General features: G+C 49.2%; 3 protein-coding genes across 7 annotated transcripts; all 3 read right to left on the bottom strand.

The window, feature by feature from the left end:
* Positions 1-30: 30 nt before the first annotated feature.
* sin3aa (SIN3 transcription regulator family member Aa) lies at positions 31-9,510 on the bottom strand. Of its 3 annotated transcripts, none has more exons than XM_085914671.1 (21): positions 9,446-9,510; positions 6,332-6,548; positions 5,694-5,879; positions 5,512-5,618; positions 5,152-5,449; positions 4,460-4,708; positions 4,243-4,395; positions 4,021-4,176; positions 3,846-3,935; positions 3,526-3,644; positions 3,233-3,443; positions 3,036-3,152; positions 2,717-2,955; positions 2,471-2,654; positions 1,788-2,394; positions 1,536-1,705; positions 1,295-1,468; positions 1,034-1,126; positions 853-947; positions 583-775; positions 31-514 (listed from the first exon to the last, which is right to left on the bottom strand). In XM_085914671.1, exons 2-21 carry the CDS (start codon positions 6,518-6,520, stop codon positions 299-301), a joined length of 3,846 nt encoding a protein of 1,281 aa, XP_085770797.1. In that variant the 5' UTR covers positions 6,521-6,548; positions 9,446-9,510; the 3' UTR covers positions 31-298. The 3 variants fall into 3 exon arrangements, with proteins under 3 accessions (XP_085770797.1, XP_085770798.1, XP_085770796.1); XM_085914672.1 differs by lacking the exon at positions 9,446-9,510 and adding an exon at positions 7,875-9,397; XM_085914670.1 differs by lacking the exon at positions 9,446-9,510 and adding an exon at positions 7,885-9,396.
* Positions 9,511-9,956: 446 nt separating this feature from the next.
* On the bottom strand, positions 9,957-18,766 carry ptpn9a (protein tyrosine phosphatase non-receptor type 9a). The gene is made up of 13 exons (XM_085914816.1): positions 18,313-18,766; positions 14,805-14,948; positions 14,631-14,720; positions 13,872-13,996; positions 13,683-13,788; positions 13,505-13,612; positions 13,059-13,375; positions 12,875-12,962; positions 12,733-12,802; positions 12,480-12,558; positions 12,252-12,402; positions 11,976-12,183; positions 9,957-11,881 (listed from the first exon to the last, which is right to left on the bottom strand). Exons 1-13 carry the CDS (start codon positions 18,343-18,345, stop codon positions 11,691-11,693), a joined length of 1,710 nt encoding a protein of 569 aa, XP_085770942.1. The 5' UTR covers positions 18,346-18,766; the 3' UTR covers positions 9,957-11,690.
* A 580-nt stretch (positions 18,767-19,346) lies between these two features.
* Positions 19,347-22,743, bottom strand: snupn (snurportin 1). 3 transcript variants are annotated; one of them, XM_085915214.1, is made up of 9 exons: positions 22,659-22,743; positions 22,051-22,216; positions 21,625-21,820; positions 21,366-21,470; positions 21,155-21,251; positions 20,992-21,089; positions 20,784-20,861; positions 20,591-20,671; positions 19,347-20,487 (listed from the first exon to the last, which is right to left on the bottom strand). In XM_085915214.1, the coding sequence occupies exons 2-9, from the start codon at positions 22,206-22,208 to the stop codon at positions 20,182-20,184; spliced, it is 1,119 nt and encodes a 372-aa protein (XP_085771340.1). In that variant the 5' UTR covers positions 22,209-22,216; positions 22,659-22,743; the 3' UTR covers positions 19,347-20,181. The 3 variants fall into 3 exon arrangements, with proteins under 3 accessions (XP_085771340.1, XP_085771341.1, XP_085771342.1); XM_085915215.1 differs by lacking the exon at positions 22,659-22,743 and adding an exon at positions 22,536-22,580; XM_085915216.1 differs by lacking the exon at positions 22,659-22,743 and having other exon boundaries at positions 22,001-22,146.
* Between the last annotated feature and the right edge of the window lie 526 nt (positions 22,744-23,269).

Here is a 23,269-nt window from a genome sequence, read left to right as displayed (position 1 = left end):
CCTCCCTCCCTCCCTCCCTCCCTCCCTCCCTCCCTCTGTTGGATGGTGTGGACGGCGGAATTGTAAAGCGGCGTTTACTGTAGAAAAAAAGTGACCTTCTCGTTGTGAGTGCTGGTGAGCGGGACGAGAACGTCCCCGAGTTTTAGCACCCTCGTTGGGGGCGAAATGTTGTGCCAGCTAAAAACGCTGGTAAAAACCGGTAACCCCGCCACCACTGGAGCAACACACACACACACACACACACACACACACACATTGCGTTTTAAAAACAAATGGCTGCCTGACCTGAAGCCGGTCGCTAGGGGTTGTACTTGACACGGTATTTGTTGACGTTACGGAAGTGGAGGACCTCGGGCTGGCGCGAGGTGCTGCAGGGCAAAAGTCCGTCGCGGCCCTCGCCCATCAGCCACTTGTCGGTGTCGGCCGCCATGTCGGCGCTCACGTGCTCCTCGGCCCACGCCGCCAAGCGCGCCCGGAAGCGCTTGTGGAGGCGCGTGCTGACGCGCTCGTGGGACTGTGGAATGGATAGGCGGGGGGGTTACGACCAACGGTAGCGCTCGCAAAGGCCAAAGCCGGTGCTACCTGGTGGGCCCGCATCAGCGCCGTGCGTCGGTACATGTAGTCCTCCGACTTGAAGACGTACACCATTTTGTAGGAGTTGAGCTTAAACATGCACTCCATCTTCTCCTTGTCCAGCGGCTTCTTGCCTCCCTCGCCGGCTTCCTTGTCCGACTGCTCGCGACACTTCTGGTACTTCCGGATCCGACGCAGATTCCTGTCGACGGCACGGGTCGTGAACAGGGCCGATGTTTTTTTATTTTTTTTCTCGTATTTTACATGAAAGTGCCTCACCTGGGAAGAAAGACGGGCTTCTGTGCCAGATGCGCCCTCAGCTCAGGCGTGGTGGTGTCCGGGTTCAAGTACCGGCTGACGTAATCGGACCACCGCTGCAGACGCGCAACGCGGCGGTGGCGATTATTCGTTCAATCAACGACTTTTTGCGTTGCGTCTCTCGCCGGCCGTGTTTTGTCACCTCTGCCTCCAGGGGCTCGTCGGAGTTCTCCTCCTCGGTGTCGAGCAGCTCCAACGTCAGCTGGACCAGGCCTCTGTTCCTTATAAACATCACCTGGGAGGAAATAAAAGCGACATTTATTTTTCAACTGCCGAGACTCTTTAGGGAAAAGCACCTGTTTCTTTTTTTTCCCCAAATTTGCCGATGCGACGTTTCTTTGGTGTTGTGCCCTGCCATTTTTTTTTTCCTCGCGCAAACTACGTTCCTGGATCATTTCCTTACCTTGAAGCAGTTCTCGTCCGACATGAGCTGTTCGGCTTTCCGCTGGTAGGCGCCCTCCGGTGTGCTCCGGGAAGACTGCGTGGACGCGGATCCCCCGCAGGCGCCGTTTGCGCTCTCGGCCAAGTAGAGGTCAGTCACCTGGACGCACACTTCGTCGCTGACGATGTGCTGGAGCTACGAGCGGGAGAGAGCGGAGGCGTTGAAAAAGCCCGTTTTGACCACGGGAAAGGAAGAGGCCCACCTGCCGGACGATGCTCTGTACGAGCTTGTCCATGGTAAAGGCGGTGTACGCGTGGATGGTGAACATTTCCCTCAGCGAATCCTCGTACTGCGACGCCTCCATGTTGCCATCCAGCAGGTTTCGAACCATCTCCAAGAAAGCCGAGTAGTAAACCTCGACGTCGATGTCCACTAGATTAATGACACACACAAATATGACTTCAGCGGCGAAGGCCATAGGAATGTTTCCGCTCGATGGATGGCGGTGGCTCACTGGGCTCTTTGAGTCTCAGCTGGACGGCCGGGTTGTCGTTCTTCTCCTTTTTGAGCCCCAGAACCTCCCGCTCCCATTCCCGTTCGCGCACGTCCTCCTCGATCTGTCGCTCGGCCTGCCAGTAGAGGCGGAGGAGTCGCGAGCACAGCGTGTGGTGCAACCGCAGGAAGATGTACCAGTTGTTGTTGACGTAGAAGAGGTTGTAGGCGTCGTCGCAGCCGCGCAGCTTCTGGGCCGCCGTGCCGCTGAACAGCAGCTTGGACTTGGAGGGACTTCCGCCGGCACCGCCAGCGGCGGGGATGCCGTTGGGCTTCTTGGAGGGGACTGCCTCCTCTACATCCATCTCCTCCTCCTCCTCCTCCTCCTCCTCTTCTTCCTCCTCCACGTCAGAGAGCTCGCCGCGTTGGGCGAAGAGCAAGTCCGGGACAAAGTGGTACATGATCTGCTTGATCTTGTATTTGTCTTCTTTCTGAATGCCCGTCTGGCGCTTGACGTGGTGGATGATGAGGGCCGCCGCGTCCTCCAGGATCTGCCGGTCCTCGTACACTCGGGTCAGGTGGGGGCCCGCCGGCGGGCTGGCGTTGTCCTCGGACGCCTGCTCTTGGCGCTGCGAAAAGATTCCATTTTAAGTTTGAAAGATTCTCCAGAATAAAGTGTGGGGGGAAAAAGGCAAGAGCGCTCACTTCGTCGTAGATGCTTTCGATTTCGTTCAGCAGGGACTTGGAGCGCAGCACTTTGGCGTCGTTCTGCTTGAAGTTAATGCCCTGATGGTCCAGAGACTTGAGGTAATACTTCTCGTTCTGCTCCCGCCAGATCTTATTGAAACCTCGCTGGGCTTCCCGCCACTCCTCCTCCTTGGTCTTTAGCCTGGGCGGAATAACATGAGTTAAAAAAAAAAAGTCCACTTTATGAAGTGCCGGGACACGCACCTTTTTAAAACGATGGGGACGGAAACGGCCGGGTTCTTCTTCAGGCCGTCGATAATATCCGGGGCTTTATCGCTGTATATCCTCTGGATGGCTTTCCGGTGCACCACCTCTGAGGAACCGCCAAGCGTGTTGTCCAAGCGGAACTTGGCCTGCTCCTCGGCCGTCATCCGCGATATCTTCCGCTGCACCGACTCCAAGACTCGAATGGTGGCCAGGTTGGTTTCCAGCACCACGTCCAACTGGAGACACAGGCCAGGCTGTCCCGTTGAGTCCTCGGGGGGCCGGCACGGAGACGACGACCTCACGTGACGTCACTCACCTCGAAGCGCTCGTCCTCGCACCTGTAGATGTGCTCCTCGTATTGCGTCTTCTTGGAGCTGACAAAGGTGGAGTCCTCGGACCAGGAAGGCAACGACACCCAGGTGTCGTTTAGCACCTGAAGCCGACACAAATGTTTCATCAAAAAGTTTCGCCGCGGAAGCAGTTTGGAGTCCAAAAGGTCAGCGGCGCTCTGACCTCTTTACAAAGCGGCGTTCTCCCCGTGCATTTGGGCTGCTGGTAACTTTTGGGCAGCGCTCTGTAACTGGAGCCCAGCCTTTTGCACGAAGCGTAGTCGATCTCCATGGCGATGCCCTCGGTGGCCCGTTCCTTGGGGTACGCCTCGATGTGCGACATTTCCCGGTAGCCCAGGAAGTTTTTGAACCAGGTGAACAGCTCCGGGAATTTCCTGGCGAGAAAAGGGGGGGCGAGACGCTTTTGGTGAGAGAGACGCCACGCGGCGGCCCAAATCGAAAATGTCGAGCGCTCACCCGAGGAAAGGCAGCACCAGTTGCACCAGCTCGGCCCGGGAGATCACCTCCTGGTTGAAGATGACCAGACAGCGGAGGAAGTTGTCGTAGGCCTCGGCGCTCCGCAAGGCTTTGCGCACCTTTAGCGGCAAACACATTGGCACGTTCAGGACCCGGGCAAAAACATCAACACATCATTTTCATCTTGGGATCTAATTGCGTCATCATTTCATTCATTTATACAATACAAATCCATAAAAGCATTCAAGATTGTTATAGGCTATATTTAGTAATGATGTAATTAATACAAATAATGAGGTGGAAGGAGGTTGGAAAGGCACCTTCTCAAAGAAGAGCGACTCTGTTCCGACGCCATGCTTGCCAGCCTCCACCATGGACGAATCTTTCAAATTCAGCAACTTGGGCTTCTTCTGTTTTGCCCACATGCGAAAACAGGCGTGAAAACCAGCAAAAAGCACCAAGCGGGAGAGAAGAAATCAAAGTTTGTCGTCTTGCCTTGATGGGGGGCGTGACTCCGGGAGCAGAATGGCGGCGGATCTGGCAGCCGTTCTGGTTGGGCCTCTGCTTGTTGTTGAGCTGCAGCTTCTTGGCCGTGCCGCCGTGATCGTTGCGGACCGACTCGGCCTTCTCCGCCGTGGTCTTGCTTAACATCTGAGCGGGGGAACGGAAACGTTAGTTGACTACCGTTAAGAAGAAACTCGACAGTGGCTCACCCACCGCTGAGCTATTGGCGTCTGGAAGAAACTGTCCAAACTCGGAGAGCAGGTCCTCTTGGTTCTTGAAGAGCCGGGCGACCTGAGCGTAGACCTCTTGCTCCGTCAGGGCCGGCGTGTAGTTTCCTCCGGCCTCCTTTGCTTTGCGTTGCTCCTTCTGCAAAACAAATTTCAATTAGAAAATAAATTGCAATTTCCCCGGGCGAGTTCCTCACACCGACCTGGTACGTGTGCAGGATTTCCAAGAAGGCTTTGTAAATGTTGGGCTGACCCTGGAAGCGGTTCTTGATCTTGTTGACGTAGTTGATGGCGTGGTTGAACTCCACCGGCTGGTTGTTCTGCGCCGGCAAGGTGGCGGGCATCCCGGCGTACGGCGGGTGCAGCGGCATGGGCGGGGAGCGCGGCGCGCTGTACGCCGGGATGGACGGGTTGCTCTGGCCGCCCGACATCGGCGCCTGCGGCTGGGGGGGCTGCGAGGGGGACACGCTAAGTGTCAATTGGAAGAGTTGTTGCGGCTGAGAGGCGGAAACCCGCCACACAAGTCGCCAGGACAGTAAGGCATCAAATAAATAAATAAAGGAACAGAATGTTCGCTGCCAAGGAAGCGAGCTCCGTTTTTGTTTTGGTCTTTACGTCAAGCGGCTTTCATCAACCCTCCCTCCCTGCCCCATGTTTTACTTTCAAGTGTATTTCTGGATGTAGTTTGTGTTGGCAACGGGTCAGGCCTTGGAACTGATCATCGCTTTTTTTCCCCACTCATTCTAACGGATCGATCATTTTGAAACAAAAACACAATGGTCCAGCGTCACAGAAGCCACTTTTGATTCGAGCTGTGTTTCCTGAGCTTTTTACAGAGCCAAGGCACATATTTTCCTGAAGTATCTGGCTCTGGTAAAATAGAATCAAAACTCACTTTGCTCATCTTGGCTGGGACGGGCTGCGTGAGGAGGGCCGGCGCGCTGGTGGTGGCGGTGGGCGGAGCCTGGGCAGAGTGCTGGGTGCCGGGCGCACCCGTGATGGGGATGTTCTGCACCGAGATGCCGTGCGGGGTGATGTGGTGGATCTGGCCGGGCGTGGTCACGTTGACCAGGTCGTTGGTCTGCACCTCGATCTTGTAGCCGGGCGGCAGGAAGGTGTTGAAGCCCATGATGAGGTCGGGGTGGCCCTTGAAGAGTTGCGACACCCGGCTGATGACGCCCGGGGTGTCGATGCTGGCGCCGCAAAAACAGCGTTACGACCGCCTTCGTCCACGGAAAAGTTATTGCGTGCTCACCTTTGAGACTTAAACTCTTTCATGATGTCCAGGAAGTCATTGTAAACCTGAGGTTGGTTGCCAAATTGCAACTTGACTTGGTCCAAGTACGACAAGGCATCCTCCACCTACGATGAAGGAAACGAAAGAGCAAAGTTATCGCGAGAGGACAATTGCAAAAGTCTCGGTCACACGGGATTGACCTTGAGGCGCTGAAACTGCTGCTGACCCTGCGCCGAGGCCTGAGGCGCGGCCGCGTGGATGTGCGCCGGCATCACCGGGGGTCCGTGCGATTGGACGGCGGCGGGGCTGTGGTGGTGCGACCCCCCGTGGACGGCCGGGCTCGGCGCGTGCCCGTGGCCGCCGCTGTTCTGAGCCACCGCGGGAACCTGCAAAGAAGAAGAAAAACAACCAAGCGCGTGCGTGAGTTGGCCTTTTCTTGCAGCTCTCGATTGATGCTCATTATTTCTACAACAAAGCTATCACAATATTGTTTGTGTGGACGTTCTATTGATGAGGCGCACTCGTCAATGTGTCCGCAAATTTCATTTGTCACCTGCTTCTGATTTGCGGAGTTCAAACAACTTTTAAAATTCAAGCGCGAACGAGATCTAATTTCAAGCTCGCTTGTGGTAACCTAACACACCTACACGACGAAAGTGGACAGCCTCCTGTTACAACTCCTTGTCCATCTCATGCAACCTACGCATTTGCTCCAAATTCACTTTTCTTAAGATTGAAGGGGTTTCAGCTCATCCTATTTGTCGAACCGGTTTGAAAAAACAAATGACTGGACGAACTAATCCTCAATTTTGTAAATTTCTGCTGAGTATTTGCATACCTGGTACCCCTGCGGGACGGAGTACTGGACGCCCGAGGTGGGCTGCATGTTGTCCGCCGCGGGCTCATACACCGCCGGCGGCGGCGCCGGGGCCAGGACGCGGTGCTGGAAGGTGTCGGCGTTGCCCGGGAGGCGCCGCTGCTGGGATGCAAAAACCGTTTCCTGATCCTCCAGTCGCCGCTTCATCATGAACTCATACTCGTCTGTGCTGAGAGACCTGTGGATGGAAATCACGTGTCACCCTCACATGACAACAAAGATGAGACTGGATCTTTGGGTGTTGCCTTCCCTTTAAAAAGCCTGCACGATGGAGTCAGAACATACCAGACAGACCTGAATGCAAAACTTTGAAACGGAAACCTGGCTGATAAGGGGCAAGTGGGGAGGAGCTTTTTGCATTTCACCATTGTGCATTTTGTGGCGTATAGATATAGAAACGTAGAAATGTTGAACTTCTGCGTCTCCTTTGGTCACGGGAGTTGAGTAAAAACACAGAATGGCTGTGGCCAATCACGGCTACCGAGTGGCTACGTCACCGAAGCAACAAACGTGTGGGAGTTGCTCCACCATTTACAACTTCCCCAAACTCTCCATGAAAACAAGATCTTTGAAATGAAAGATTCGAGTGGTAAATGTTGCACCTTGATTGAGACGAAACGCATGCCACAACATGTTAACTCCGCAACTTGGAGCGTGGGAGCTAACCTAGTTTAGCCTAGCGTCGCTCGACCGCAAATCGTTGCTACGTGGAGAAGTCAAAATGTATTTAATAAGCCTTCCATTGTACATTAAAAGTCTCAAGGAGCTTCACACACGCACAGTTGACAATACTAACGACATTCCCAGATCTTAACACTCGGGACATTTTTCAATAAAACCCATTTGGTGAGGGGGGGGGGGGGGGTGAGAAACTTTGAAAGAGTCGGAATTATGCTAATATGTCGTTAATCCACCAAACCAACAGATCGAGTAGATAACAAACAAAACGTGTTCAGAGGAGAAGAGTACATGAAAGCCCGGATCCCCTTGTGGTACGCCCCCCTTCCATTTCACGCGAGGCCTTGCCCCACAAGCACCGAGCTTGAGTTCCATACGCGGCCGCCATTTGGTGGAGCGTGTGAGGCGGGAGAGACCCCGCCGAGGCGCTCCACGTCGACGGAGATAAGAGCGACCAAAAACACACGAAAAAGTCACAGGCTCGCCGATTCATTCACGGAGGTTTATTTCTTTCCGTCTATTTAAAGCTGTATCTAACTTGCTTTGTCGCGGGAGTGGGGGGGGGAGTGTTTGGCGGTGTTAGCTGCTAGCTAATGTAAACAACATGAGGAGCCCCGAATCGAAGGGACGTCCGGGATGCGAACAGGGAAGCACATGCGACTAACTAGTAGCCTTGTTAAAACATCCACTCGCGACTCATTCGGGGGATTATTCCCAGTTTGAAACACATTTCTGTGATGAAAGATCTTTTTTTTTTTTTTTTTTGCGGCAGATTGGTGAAGAGCTTCGTGGCTAGCCGTGTTAGCTCGCTGAATGAATTTCTAACCTGAACTCACCCCTCTCCTTTAAGTTTGCCGACGGTGCTATGGTAATCCGTTCGGCGGGGTTTAAACACGATGCCTCCAGCCGGGGTACAGTCCGAAGCGATCGGTGTGTCAAACGCGACTTAATCCGTGGTGTGTTTTGCAAAAGAAAAACAAAAACATGAGGTGATGTGGAGCTGCAAAGTGGGGAGGGAAAAAAAAAAAAGCTTTCCCCGACAGGGAGAAAACAATCTCCGTTAGGTTAACCAGTGGGCGGGGGCGTGCGGGAGAGTGGAAACGCCCCCTTAATGGGTTGTTATTGGATAATTCGGAGAGAGGTCGACGCGTAGGGGCGGGGTGGCTCCTCCGGATTGGCTGTTGGAGCTGTCAATCGAAGATAGAGCTCGCGGTCGATGGAGCTCTCCCCATTTTGACTGGAAGCGCGACACTGCTGAGCGCTGGGGCGAAACAAAATAGTTTTATACCTGAATTGATTGTATTTATCCTTGGCAAAAAAAGTTATCTCTCAATTGTTTCACATTTTAAAGCCTTTTATTTTGGGGATTGAGGTCTTAATTTTGTGGAAAAAAACCTACGATGTCTATACGGAACTATTCATTAGTTTTAATGGTAGCTTTTACAGAATAAAAATAGCATCAGTATTTGAATAAAGTTATTCCAAAAGTTATTAGTGATCGAACAATCCCGCGCCGAAAGTGCCTTGACTAAACACTTGCTGGAGTTTTTTTTTTTTGTTTGACACTTGACTCGCTTTTTGGTCAACCTTTTCCGGGTTAAATCCCGCCCCGTTTTGAGAAAAGCCCTTAGCCAATCATATCGCTCGCTCGCCGTTAAAGCATCGCCCACGATAGGCGGAGCTTTAAACGCCAGCCCGGGATTCCTCCTCTGTCCTCGGTTTCTGTCTCCTTTTTTAGGAGTGGGGGTGGTCCTTCTCAAAAGATAAGAACAGGACAGGACACGACAAATGTCCATTGGTCAAAAAGCAAACAGGCACTGTCGAAAAAAAAAAAAAAAAACGAACATTTGCCAGTCGTTCCGTGCGTGTAACATTTTGCCCTTTTGTTGTTCGACGGTGCTCGGTCGAAGCGCCGAACAAAAGGGGCTCCCCTTCCGGAACAATGCCAAAGTCGTACGGTGGCTACACGGCGTCGGTGGCGCATTCGTAAACAACAACGAGCTGGAGTTTGTCATTTGCTCTCATCGTATATCGTCTAAAATGTCGAACCACAACAACACCCCCCCCTCTACACACACACACACGTAACCTCCTCCCATTTGCAAACATGCTCGATCGCAAACATCAAAACAGAGCACAACGCATCGCGTAGTGTTTATCTCCTCTTATATGAAACACAACAAAACTAAAATCACCATTACGGTGTTGTGTACTACACTACACGTTACGTTTGTGCGCACACACACAAAAAAAAATCATCCAAGCATGCGATCGTCTGCCGAACACAAACACAAACACACGCACACACTCTCCAAACGCCGCTCGCGTAGTCATCGTGACAAGGCGTACAAAGTGCATTTATGGGGTTTTAAAATGGTTGACTTTGGTGTTACATACCCAGCAGAGATTAGGAAGAAGGGACTCCGTACTCCTGACGTTATTCGTGTTTGGAACAAAATAGTTGGGGCACGCCCCCCTTCCCACTGACCTCGCCCCCCCCCTCCCTTCTCCGTGTTGGCATTGGCCTGCGTCACATTGCGCGTCATCGGGTTTGAAGCGCACCCGGGAAAATACATCCTCAAAATGCAAAGTAGCCTCGACCTGACTGAATTTTTCTCTCTCTCTCGATTTATTTGTTTTGCGAGCAAAAATGTCAACAAGTATCACTTCGTGAATTTAAAAAAAAGAAGCAAGAATGAGACAAAGAAAGCACATTGACATGGTTTGTATTTATTACAGTATAGCTTGATTCAGTATTCACAAGAATGATAAAGTACAGTAATAGGTTATAATAAAACAAATATAAAATTAATGTAAATAACTTTATATATCCCGTATGAAAACAGCTGTTGAATAGGATAGAAAAATAAAAATAGGCCACATTTCGGCTTTGAAGGAAGCGGGGAGGAAAATGACAACGGCAGATGTAAAAAAAAAAAAAAAAAAAAAAAATGCTTCACTACAAGTAAATTCAATATGAATTCTGTAGTTAACATAAAAAGAAACAAATCTTGACCCGACTACAACATGGTGCATGACACACATACAATAATACAGTATACTCTGATATTTTACATACTTATATACTTAAAACAATGTGGCCAGATGCAAGCACACATTTACAACCACAGTCTGGAACTTAAAAGCAACACACACACACACATTTTAAAATCCGCCTCATACATCACTTGGGGACTTAAGGTAGGCACGTGTGTGCATTCTGGAGATCAATAAATGGTTCTTTTTTTTTTTAAATATTATCTCTACATACATCACTGCTGACATTTCCAAGTATATTGGGGAGGGGGGGTGGGCTCTTGGTGAAAAGTGCTAAGACATGGTGAGCGAGCGTGCGTGTGTGTGTGTGTGTGTGTGTGTGTGAGGGGAAAATATTGCACCACTCACCAACACTCGGAATGTCCTTTTTTCAGAAGGGAGGGGTGAGCACATTGGCTTGACAGTTGTCATTTTGGGGAGTTTGACTTTCTGTGCGGAATGTGCGAGTGGCTTGTTCGTCTGTCATAGTGTGTCTTATTGTGCAAAGTAGCACAGGCGTTTTTTTTTTTGCTGATCCTTCTTATCAGCTACTCTGGCATCCAACTTGTGCTAAAAAAAACAACGATTTGGACCCTCGGGCGTAAAAAGAGAGCAACTCGGCAATTTCCTCCCCTTTAGGAAAATTGTGCATCAGGTGTATCTGACCTTCTAAAAAAAAAAAAACAACCAACAACTGCCGAAGACTATTTACAGCTTCGCATATTTGGCTATTTTCTGATATTTGCTGCTAAAACTCACCGACAAGCATCTGTGCGTATTTTTGTGCGCTGTTATCGCCGCCAAAGCTTCATAGGAAAGTGCTGAACAGTGTCCAGGAAGTATGTCCGAGTGATACGGTTGACATCTTTGCGTGAAAGAAAGGCGAAGCTTAGCTGTAATATCACCAATCACCACTAGATGGCAAGTTGCAGATTTCAAAATAGGAACCTTTGATGAGAGTTTAAAAATTATGGATGTGTTTTGTGCCATCATTTTGATGCATTTGTTAGCTTTTTTCAGCCCGTGTTGTTGGCTTCAAAGCTTTTGTTGATAGTGGATTGAATATGTAGGATCAAAAAACGAAATATATTTAGAGTACATATTGGAAGTGTGTGGCCACCTCCAGTATTTAAGTTGCCTATCCTTGGTTTGAACTAAAAAAAAAAAATGAAAGAAAATAAAATTTAAAAATGAAAGGAAGTAAAACTTAAAAAATTTAAAACTTTTTTTTTGAGGGGGGAGTTCGTTAACTCGCGATAGGGCTTGCTTCCTACCACCTGCAAAAACGCTTTACTGTAAAGTTAGTATAAAAACGTGAAGTTTGTGATCAAATGGTTGTTAGCGCACCAAAAAAAAAAAAAAAAAAAAACGGTGTTTTTGGTGGATTTACTGCTTAGGCTGCCATACAATGAGAGCATACAACCTGTTTGCTGGACTCCATACAGCCACACAAACACGCACACACATTGTCACATGCTGACGAATGGTTCCAGGAAAAGACAAGGACAGCACTTGGCAAGACCAGCGTCTTGGGGCAAACAGCAGAATTTTATGGCTGGGTGTATTATGGATGGATGGAAAAGGGGTGTGCGGAATCAAGCGCAGCTCACTGATTGGTCGGGAGCAAGCCTTGCCTTTGGGCTTGCTCCAGAATGGCGTTGTAGCAGAAGTAGTACTGGTCCGGGGTTTGGATACTGAAGGCCCTCTGGGTTCTCATGCGTCGCACCGTCTGGCACACGTTGAGCGAGCCCACGTCTTGTAACTGCGACAGACAGATGTCCAAGGCACAGAAGGTACCTGGGGGGGGGGGGGGGGGCAAAAAAAAACAAAACCATACAACCACGTTAGCGAGTTACGTTCTGCTCTGATGTCCACGCAGATGCCTCCTCACCCGTTCTGCCGATCCCGGCGCTACAATGAACCACCATGGGGGGTCTCTGCGGGTATCCCGTCCACTGAGGTCCCAAAGCCTTAATCATATTCCACTGCTCTTTCTTCACGGCCGACAGGAAGTCGATGAGAGTCACCGCCGAGGTGGGGACGCCGTAGTCGGGCCAGCTGAGGTACTGGAAATGACTCACTTGCCTTTGTTCACATGTCTGTTTGGACCATTGGAGACATCTCAGCGACATCTGTTGCATGGGGATATTCAAGCTTGTGGCCTTACCTCAGTGTTGTGCAGCTCGAGGATGGTGTGGTTGTAATGGGTGTAGTGGTCCACCCTTTGATTCACCACAGCTATGTGACCGTAGACCTCCTGGCCACCTTCGACCAGAGGCCAGTACTGTCCGCATTTCCTTCGGCTGCCCTCCTCCGTCCTGAAACCATGAGGAACTTTACATACCTTGGTCCAAACCAGAGCTTGTCAGAATTTCCCCCCCCCCATAAAAATTACCTGGTTGTCATGACGACAACAAGCACATTTTGCTCCCAAACCATTCTCCAAAAGTCACCGTATGTCTTTTCCAGGGGACCTACAAAGTGCCAAACGTGCAATTTTATCATCAATTCATAATGAGTTGCAACAGATAAATATTGGCAATACTATTTCAAATTGGTGTACCGCACAGGTCGACGCTAGGTACACATCCATTTTCGAGAAACACATTGAAATTGCAGATACTTCAAAACTTCAAAATGTGTTTTACCTTGAGTACCAATATAGGCGTTCTTCTGTTTGTAGCCATCCATGAAGCTCGCGTTGATGTAGTCAGATCTCTGTTGGGACACGTTTCTCAAATTAAGCACTTGATTGACAGCGTCGAGCCTCAAGTCGGGCCAGTGGCGAACCTCGTTCTTTCGTGGTTTCAGGCGGACTCTTGTTTGATCAAGACAAAGAACATCTCCGTATCGATTCCGCTCCAGATTGTAGACGGCTCTGTCAACAAAAAAAAAAAAGAACAAAAGGGCCATAGATGACGACGTTCAACTCTGGGACAAATAAAATGACAGATCCATATTTGAAGGAGCTCACTGTGCACAGTGGAAGGTCCCCGGCGGCGCTTCTCTCCGGAGCTCCTCGTACTCCAGGTGGATGCCGGAGCGTTGGAGTCTGCCGAGGTGCGTCAGCAGCTCCTGCGGGCGCATGGATTCGGGTCCTGGGATGTGAATGGAGGAGTCCTCCAGGGGGATGCCCACCAGCTCGTCCACGGGGTCCACGCGGCCGTTTTGGCCCGCCAGAAGCTGTTGGTTCCAGCTGAAGGTGTCCAGGGGAAGAAGGCCGCCCAGGTGCTGGGGAAGGCAGTCCCTGGGGAGGTGCTGGCGCAGCTCGACCATCTTCACAAACTGGACCTGGAAGCCAAGACTTCAGTTGACATATTGCCTGACTGAGGGGCGTGGCCTAACAAGCCATATCAGGAGGCGGAGCTCCTTACGAGGGCTTTGTCAATGAGGTGGGCTACAAAACGGGAAGTCACTTACGCGCTCCCGAAGTTTCTCCAGCAGCAGACTGAGCAGGTTGTAGGGAACCCGAAACCACACCGGCGCCCCGACAATCAACACCTTCTTCAACCTGGCCGGAAACGCCCCCTAAAAGGGTTGAGGGAACACAGCATGGTCACTTGGACCTCAGATGTTCAGATGAGTCCCAACAACTAACCTTCAGTAAATTGAGAATCTTCTTGCTCAGGTCCAGCTCGAAATTTGTGTAGTCGGAACCGGCCATGTCGTAGATGAACACCAAGCCGTTCCTCTGAGTCTCGAAACTGTTGGTGACAAGTAAGTTTAGAACACGATAGGTACTCCAAACATTTTTTTTTTTTTTTTAGGTGGGAGTCCGAATGCTCGCCTCTCCACGGCGCGATCCAGGAGGTAGAAGAGTGCCTGTAGAACCACGTGGTTGCCCGTCTTGTTGGGGTGATGAAGTTTGGCAGTGTACAAGGCGATGGAGGCTCCTGATGGATCCCGTGCACTCTGCCGAAAAATAAAACACAATTTAAAAAAAAACAACAACACATTTCCAGGTTACCTACCCGCAACTCACAAAACCTGGGTTGTTTTATTCTAAACACGTCTTGACTGAAATGAAATCCAAACGTGAGCATTTTGGAATCAACCACACGGGGGCGCTCGAATTTACCAGCTGGATTTTTTTTTTTTTTTTTTTTTATTTATTTATTTTGAGTCCATAGCAGGAGGAGCAACTGTGGATTCAGTAAATGACGCTGATGCTGGAGGAAGACGATTTAACAGCAGCCGATACAGGAATAGGGCTAAAAATACTTTGGACAGGATATGAACCACGTGTGCAGCATCCACGTCAATCGGCCGCATCAACGGGAAAGCGCGGAGGGAAGCGGGAGTCTTTTACGGGTGGGATTTGAATGACAAAAGGCTAAATATATCTTCCAACTCACGGAAATATTTCATTCCAAATTAGAACACGTTCCTACTCGTCAATTGGCGGCTGGCGCGCTAACAACAAATAGCGTATTTCCACAAACGGCGTCAAGTGGGCATCGCTTGCGTCAACCGCTGAGGTGATGAATTTGGAATTTATTAACGCAATGGAAATGGTCATTTCCACACAACGCCGAGAGCAACCTACCAGCACCGTGAACTTTCCGCTGAGCAGCTCCGAGCGTAGAGGTTCTTCTTGAGGCTGAAGTCTGACGATGCCTTCTTTCAGCCGCGTTTCCTGGAGAAGGTCGAGTCGGTCGGACCGAGCGAAGACGCGAGACGGTGGCAAAAAACAAAACAAAAAAACGGGAAACTCGCCTACCCTGTAACTGTGGAACAGCTGGATGGCCCGGAACACGTCGAACTTGCGCGCCATGAGGAATTTGACGGCCAGTTCCCTGGAGAGCGGCGAGACGCCATGCTGACTGGTCCACTTGGTGATTTCCTCCAGGAACTGTCTGATAGCCTGAAACAGATGCCGACAACGTCACACTCGCATGAAACCGCAAAAATACCGGAACGGAAAAACAAAAATCACTTTCATATGAAGCTCACAGATAGTCTTAGCAACAATGCTAGCTTAGGTAACATGCTAGCGCAAACTGTTGCGACACATAGAATTTGACAACAAGCAATTTGATTTCATTTCACAATCCTTTGAGAGCTGCTTCCTGCCTGCCTTCTATCATAAGCCAACACCAAAGCGTGGCGCTCCGACTTCCGCCAGCTGTGTCGGGAGATGCTAATGAGCTTCTCGTGGAATCTGGCAGCCACCGCAGAAAAGAACCCAAGAGAGTAGCACAAAGGCCCCCTGGTGGGTTGACGAGAAATCCAACCAAGCGCAACAAAAACTTTGCTCATGTCAGTTACTTCTTTTAAGCTATTCACTAAATCATTGGAAAAAAAAACAAAAAACAATTGACTCTGAAAAAGCTTCCCCTAAATTTAGCTAGCAGTCTCACAGAGGTGTGTGTGTGTGTGTGTGTGTCGGGGGCACTTCCTGTGCACCCCCCCCCCTAAACTCGCCGCCATCTCAGCACCCCACGTGGCCTTCTGCTTTTTGTGGTCACAAGCGCGAAGGGAGTCGTGGCGGAGGCGGCGAGCCGTGGGGTGCAGGAAGTCCACTTGTGGGATCCTCTTTCGGAGGACAAAACGCTCAGTGAGGGGTGGCGAGGGCCCGAAGACAGGATGCCACTGTGTCTGCTCTTCCCCTCTCTCTCTCTCTCTCTCTCTCTCTCTCTCTCGAGGAAATACGACAAGACATAAAGCCGTTGCTCTGTTCTCGGGCCTTAACATGCACCACGTGAGACGCCGGTGCACCTGACACCAGCGGTCGGTCACTCCATTAGGTACCCCTCGGCCTCCGAACGATCTCTTCGGGAAAAGGTTTTCGACCGTCACACAAGTACAAATGGATAATTACGGCCCGTTTTATTTTCTTTCCGACGCGAGCGTATCGAGTCCTTCAAAGTGTTTAGCCGACGTCAGCATTTTGCATCCACTCGGGAGTGTGACAACATTATTGATAGACTTCAAGTCAAGCTGGGCCTCAGATGTTAGCGCCAAAGACAACTTCCTGTCAGGTACGCCCCCTACTCGCCTACATACCGCGACCCCGACTTCCTGGAGTAGACTTTCTTGTTTGGTTTCTCAGGAGGGGGGCTGGTGGGATCAAATCAGCGGATCCGTTCCGGCGTGGCGTTGGCGCGCTAACGGCGGACGAGTGGCTTATTTGTTTCTGTGAGGACGTGTAAATATTTACTCGATGGTGGCAGATGTTTCCCCTCAACGCTCGGGACCGTCACGACGCAGTTTCCACGAGCTCGCTTGCGAAACTAGTTTGAGAGAGCCAAGCTTCTTCATCATCATCATCTAATTCGCGCGATGCCGCGTCGATTACTTTTCTGTGAAGAAACTTAGCTAAGGCAGATCCATCCATTTTGACTTCTATCCCAATGTTAGTTAAACAATTCATCAATCATTATTTTTGCTCATCGATGAATTGCTTGGAGATCTTGTTTATCTCTAAAAGCCATAAAAAGCATTTGCAGATGTTGTCTTTGGTAACATGGCGGCCAAATTGAGGCCCGCTTCCATTTGGGACCGGGCGGTCGATGCCCAAAAAACAGGAAGTCGATACGACAACACTTTAGGCGCTCTCTTCCCACTTTCTCTGCTTCCTGGGAGCGCACGCAACACACACACACAGACACACACACACACACACACACACACACACACACACGCACATAAGCACATGACAGACACACGCGTGCACTCTGCAACCAACCCCGCCCCTCAAACAAGAGTCTCGTGGAAATGCTTTTAACAGCTGCCTGAATGAAGTTCCACGACGTGTGTGTGTGCGCGTTCCCCTAAGACACACACACACCACAGGACCCCCCATTTAAAAACTAAGAATAAAACAAAGTAGGCAGACGAGGCTTTCTAACCAAACGACGACTACGAGGAGGAGGCGAGGAATCGCCAACGAGGAAAAACATGCACACTTAACTCAAAGTGGGAACACGTGGGCCGAGCGGTCCGGGCTAAACGCTGGAACGCGACGGCAATCGCGTGGCGATGCGGCGTTTGTTTTCGAAGAATCGCTCCCAGTACAGTTCAGTGTCCCCAACTTCAAAACATGGGCATATGACCTTTAAGAACTATTTATTTAAATTCTTTCTGGTGTTTGGGCGAGGCGGCGTACACCCTGGACCGGTGGCAGGTCACACCTCTTGAGAATTTAGACAATAAACCTAACAAGTACGTCTTTAGAATGTGGGAGGAGGAAGCCAGAGGAAGCGAGTAACTATTTATTTTCCTACAGCTCAACTCGGGATGGGCGAGTAGCAAAAAGCAGGTTATCGCATCCAACACTAACCTTATTTCAAAGTATGTGGTACTCGCCGAGATTGCTGATACCGGCCACCGAAGCATCCAATGTGTGTCAGAAAGACAGAAAGCTCTTTGTTTAAAATGATCCATCATTGTATTCATTGAAACTTCATGTATGAAAATGATCAGTCATTGTGGGAATTCAAACTTGATGTATCCTAAAGTGAGTCATCAAGAGGGAATACTCATTTGACCTGCACCGATGATTCAATTTTTATTTATTTTTTTGATTGCGGTTCAAGTCGTATTTGCATAGTCCTGCCAACTTTAATGATCACATTAGACAGGGCGTTTGCTTCATCATTTCATACGTGCATTCATCAAGTCACAGCAAGCATGTAGTTATGTTGTACTCGGAACTTAATACTGCTTCATAAGAGCAAAATATTAGGAACACCTCTCACTCTCAGCCAGTGCACTTTCCCTGTTTGAAGTTTGAATGTTTTAGAGAAAAAGTGTCCTTAGCTGTGCTGCTGTCTGGCGACCATTCCTGAGTGTAAACATGAATGAGCTATGCAAAACATATTCAAATTTTGATGGGTTGGGTGTTTTGTTTTTTTTTGGGGGGGGGGGGGGTAAAACCAAAGTCGTGCTGTTCAGTTAACGCAATGCAATAATGATGATGCGTTTAAAGACCACGGGGGGAAAAAAAAGGCGATTTTTTTGAAAAGACGATTCTAGTCATAAAATGCGCATATTTTCCACAGCTGCTATGCCCTCCAAACTCAACTTGCATTGGAGGCGAGGAGGGGGGTCATTTGCTCAACACAACGACTCAAACACACATGGGAACTGGCGGTGATGCAATCATGCGCCACAAATCGATAACAGCACTTCCGCTCGGCTTTCGGGCAACATTTCACTCCGCATTCGAGTATTGACACGCTCCCTAACCCTCCAATTGAACGCAAACACACAAAAAAAGGGCCTACCTCTTCTTCCTCGGACGACAAAGTAGCTGCCATGGTACCAATTCGCTCACCGCCACACAGGAGGAGGAGGAGGAGGAGGAGGAAGAAGGCTTGTGGTGGTGGGGGGGTCGCTGACTCGTCGGTCCTGCTTTTCTTTTTCTCCGAGGCTAATTAAGTCAAATGTTCCATCAGAAAAGGCGCACGAGACAAAAGCGGTTCTTGTGTTAGTTTTCAACAAGCTCACACTTATAATAAAAATGAAGGGGAAAAAAAAACAGACAAAAATGTAAAAAAAAAAACAAGGCCCTTGTGGAGGTTCGGCCGCCTTCGGAAGCGTCCCCCTCCGTAAAGCCCAGCCCAGCTTCAGACTAGCTTTTAGCCTAGCCTAGCCTAGCCGCGCACATCGCCGTCGACTTGTTCCAGCCATGAAGTTTTTTATTTGCCGGAGAGCCCTGAACGTCTCCTTTATGCTGCCTGCTTATGAGGCCAGCGAGTCAGCCGCTTCCTGTGCACAACTCTGCATCCTGGTGGTCGTCAGTAGAACTGCAACCACAAGGTCACCCCCCCCTCCCCTATGCATTCATTCATTAATAAGTGTAACAAAGTAATAGTTATATATAATATATATATTATAGTTACATTGGGACAAAATGTAACTTTATCTCCATTTTAGCTGACTCTTATTATGAACTGCAAAACTTCGACGATAACTTTGTAGATGTTTTATTGTCGTTTCATATTTTTGGCGTGTATCATTTGGGGTCAAGTTGTGAGCAGGCTTTCAATGCTCGTGTGTGAGAAAGCGTGAGACAGCTCAGAAAAAAAAAAATGAGCGCAGCATTTCCTGGAAAGCGATACACGCTGCTGACTAATACCTGGATTCCTGCAGTAAAGCGCCTGCTGGCTCAGGCTTCTCAGAAAAGTGCTCCACAATTCCATGTAGTACATTGGAATAGTAAAGGAAGATTCTTTGAGACATAACGACACTTTAAATTCGGAGTTTTCCGTTTGATCAGATATTATTTCAGGCGAGACATCGAGGGCAACAGGAAGTATTAATACAAACATTTATTTTGAAATACAGAGTAAAAAAAAACATTGTGAAACAACTGGTTCTAAACATGGCATTATGTTGAAACGGATTAAACAGTAGACTGCAATGGAAATGATTGTTTTGTCTTGTGTGCATTATGTCATGAACTAACTTTTGGTTAATAAGGTTGCAAATTTACAACATTTTCCAGGTCGGAAACTTTCCACAGTTGGGAAAATGAATGATTGGCTAAAGCAGGAATTGACCCAATTGAATCTTGTGGGCTTATATGTGTTTATTTTTGCCTTTTCTATTGTTTTTGGTTGTTTGTTCAATTCTTTATTTTTTTTTGTTGATTGGCTTTTGGTTGTTTAGTCGATTTGTTTTTTGCACTTCAGGGCCATCAGGTGCTTGGACTATGATCATATTTTTGGGTGGATTGGCACAGTACGAAATTATTTTTTTTGGAATGAATTAGCTCAGGGCGCCGAGAAATATTGAACTCAACGTCCACATCTTTCTTTTTAATGAAAGAATTGCTTGTTCGATAAAATATTCAGACCTTCTCCTTACTAATACATCTGTTGATATGTCGTGTTTTCTGAAATTGGATTCTTTTTTTTCTGGATGTCTTATGACTAACCATGTGTTTCTTTCTATTCATGCGTATTTCCAGAAATTCCTGTCTTAACTTTCCAATTCCATAGCAACAGACTACAAACGTCACTTTGCAGCGCTAATGCCAAGAGACCATGAATTAAACACTTTTCTGCACCCGCGATGAAGTTTTGGATTCGCAGAAATTTCCGAGAAGTTCTAAATAAAACATTGGAGCGCCGGCCGGCCGGGTGATCGCATCAGTCTTCCATTTGCGCTTCCCGGATGTGTCTGGGGTTGCGGCCGTTGTCTTGAGCGGGCGTGGACAGGTGCTCCAGCTCGTAGCCGCCATCCCTGCTGGCCGGCCGCACCTCGCCGGAGGTCTTCTTATGCTCCCGGATCTGCTGCAGCTGGTGACCGGCGTAGTCGGGCTTGGCGGTGAGCGGTCCCGGGGGGACCTCCAGGCCCAGGATGTCGGCGACCATGTAGGGGCGGAGCCAGCCCACTAGCGGGGTGCTGCCGGGCGTGTAGTGGGTTTGCCGGTGGTAGAACAGAAGGCCGTCCACCTGTTGGTAGAAAAAAAAAACATTTGCGTCCTGCCACCGGCGTCTAATGTTTACAGACGTTGTGAAAAATTCCAATCGGGAAGGACTCCCAAGATTTTCTCACGCTGAAGCTGTATTGGGCTGCCAGGGCCTCGTGGATGGACGCCGCCGTGCATTCGCTGCTCTGGAGGCTCACGAAGCGGAACTGTCAAAGCAAACAAGTCTGTCATTCGCCGTTTGACGCAACACGTCGCCGTTCTGTACCGACGTTGGGAAAGCAGCGGGTGACAAATTCAAAATCGAGCCGAGAGACTCACTGGGTTGCGTTTGGCGATCTCCGCCAAGCCGTCCGTCTCTTGCACTTTGGACTGGAGCCAGTAGAAACGGAAATCGGTCTGCCCAGGGAGGAGAAGACAAGCGAGCGGCGCTGTCAAAACAGCGGCGGGGAAACATCTGCGCTCCAGACTACTTTGAAGCCGTCGGGACGTTCCGGCCCCTTTTTCGGGAAGGGCCCGCCCGTCTCACCGGACAGTCGTAGACCGGGTGGCCTCTCCAGCACATAACGTCCAAGATGTAGAAGGTTCTGTCCGCCTCGCTGTAAATGCAGTCCAGGATGGTGTAGTCTGGGGAAGAGACGCCATTTGTCAAATGATGTCCTGGCTTTGAAGCGGGCCGGGGCTCCGCCTACCTTTTCCCATGGCCGAGTTGTGGCGGTTTCCGCCGGGCAGCAAGGAGGGGAAGCGGTTCACGCAGTAGCCACTTTTTGTGTACGCCGCAGTAGAACCCTACACACGACATCGCGAGTTCACTTGGGTTAGGGAATCTTCAAATCACTTCCTTGTCTTATGGTCTCGTTTCCTCTCCTCACTTCCGCATCTTCGAATGGGCCCGTTTCCTACCTTGGAGGCAACGATGAGGGATCTTTTGCCAACGGGACAGACCACCATCAGCCAATCAGAGTCCAGCTCTGCTGGGACATCCACCAGCCACTCTGACAGCATGAGCTGAGAGGACATAGAGAAGTGTTGGTTTTATTTTTTTTTGAGGAACACATGCCAAGCCAGAGTGAAGATACATTTCCTAGGAATGACCTAATTTCTAAATCTGATTAGCTAAAATGGCTCTACTGTGGTTTTCATTGTTTGGCGCAACACTGACCTGGTTGGCGTAATGTTTTGGCAGCTTCCGTCTTTCAATCTCCATCTCTTCTTCCTCAGCGGTGCCGTCAGGTTCCCCCTTGCCTTTCTCTTCATCCACCTCCGACTTGTCCATGTCCCGCTCCCCATCGCCGTCCGCCCCCGTCCAGTCGCCATTGGCCAGATGCCGAACGTGGTCAACGTAGTTGAACCTTTTACTGAAATGGAAAAGAAAGAAAAACACAGGTCAAGATTTATAGCCTATTCTTGACGGACATGCACATTCGGGTACGAGCAATCTCTGATGCCAAAAAAATGGACTTTTCTAGTGCTAGGAATGAGCAAATTCCTTATGGTATAGTATCTGACCAAACAGTAGTCGCTCGCTCTTAATCTACCTGTGTCTACGTTGTACAAACATTGTGAAAAGCTCTCGAGTGCGCTGTACATTTTCTGCAGCTCAAGGAAGCGCCGGCGCCGCTCGCTCTGCTCCAGCACGCTGAATTTGCTCTTGTACTGGGACAGCCGAGGGTGCGGGGCAGCCGTACTGTTGGGTTCCTTGGACACAGCAAAGCTGGTCGAGAGGGCTCGGGTCAGATCGTCCATGGGGGCTTCTGGAGGTGGGGTCAAAACCAAATAACACGAAAAAATATGGCATATGAGAGACATATATATGACATGCAATATTTTCATAAGCAGAATTTCACACAAATAAAATGATGTAGTGCAAAACTGTTTTTCACATGACAAACTGCTCACTGCATTTAAGGCTAGGAAAAAAATAACAGTTACTATATCCTCATTAAATGCAAAATTAAGGGAGGGAAAACAAAACGTGAACTTTCAAGACAGAAACTTAATGTACGACTAGCTTGCTTGCCCGCCGGTTAATTTTAAGTGTTGCTAAGGAAGCTAGCATGCTGTGCGTCAAACCGGTAGCTAGCTGCGGCGACGATTCCGCCTCGTTGTTGTTACTCGAAGCAGCTAAACGCAAATAAATACAAAGTCCAAATTAGCAACCAGGTGAATAAATATGATAAAAATCGGTTAATTTACCTTCGACGAGGGAGACTGCCTAGGCCGTGACGTCACATCCACCCCAGGTGTCACCCGTCTTTTTGACCCGGGAAACAATTGCGGAGTTTTCGAGTACCGACTTTAGATCCGAACCAGATAAAAGCCACGCTGCTAACTGCACTCTGCAGCAAAATGAGTTCTTTTTTTTTTTTATCAAGTAAAATCTACATATTCTGTTCCACATAAACATTTTGCCTTCAAAAAAAAAAAGGTGTACAGTTCATTTATCCACATATCACATGAATCAATACAATACAGCAGAACCTCCAAAGTCTCATCAAACGCTTGGAGTGGATAAAATGGTGTTTTGCTGAAGCGTCACAGTAATGGCAAGAAGCTACAAAAATCAACAGTAACCAGAAGAACTGTTAAAACAATGCATGCTGCCCAACACATCCTTGTTTCCTCTTGTCTGTGGTCTTCAAATGGTGAGTGAGTGGGAACATTAAGCAGGAGTTCTTTTCTTTTGACTCTTGTACGACCGTGTCAACTGTTCCAATAAGTCACATTTTTGTGGGTGCTCCCTGAAATACTCTAAGCGACTACTAGATGCTGCCAAAGCTTTTGCTGATAGGAAAGTAGCACTTGGT

Source organism: Syngnathus leptorhynchus, chromosome 6, assembly GCF_054491065.1.
Source record: "Syngnathus leptorhynchus isolate UIUO chromosome 6, UIUO_Slep, whole genome shotgun sequence".
Taxonomy (NCBI): domain Eukaryota; kingdom Metazoa; phylum Chordata; class Actinopteri; order Syngnathiformes; family Syngnathidae; genus Syngnathus; species Syngnathus leptorhynchus.
The sequence above is the reverse complement of the archived record's forward strand: the minus strand, read 5'-3'. Positions and strand labels throughout refer to the sequence as shown.

Coding starts and splice junctions, on each gene's coding strand:
- sin3aa (XM_085914671.1), bottom strand. CDS start 6,520: ATGATGAAGCGGCGACTGGAGGATCAGGAAACGGTTTTTGCATCCCAG. Junction 2,655..2,716: donor GTCCCCATCGTTTTAAAAAG/GTGCGTGTCCCG, acceptor TATTCCGCCCAG/GCTAAAGACCAAGGAGGAGG. Junction 1,127..1,294: donor CGGACGAGAACTGCTTCAAG/GTAAGGAAATGA, acceptor ATTTCCTCCCAG/GTGATGTTTATAAGGAACAG.
- ptpn9a (XM_085914816.1), bottom strand. CDS start 18,345: ATGGCAGCTACTTTGTCGTCCGAGGAAGAAGAG. Junction 12,559..12,732: donor CGCCTATATTGGTACTCAAG/GTAAAACACATT, acceptor GGCACTTTGTAG/GTCCCCTGGAAAAGACATAC. Junction 12,184..12,251: donor TCGAGCTGCACAACACTGAG/GTAAGGCCACAA, acceptor TGGTCCAAACAG/ACATGTGAACAAAGGCAAGT.
- snupn (XM_085915214.1), bottom strand. CDS start 22,208: ATGGACGATCTGACCCGAGCCCTCTCGACCAGCTTTGCTGTGTCCAAG. Junction 21,821..22,050: donor TTCCTTGAGCTGCAGAAAAT/GTACAGCGCACT, acceptor TTTCCATTTCAG/TAAAAGGTTCAACTACGTTG. Junction 20,488..20,590: donor CAGCCCAATACAGCTTCAGC/GTGAGAAAATCT, acceptor TTCTACCAACAG/GTGGACGGCCTTCTGTTCTA.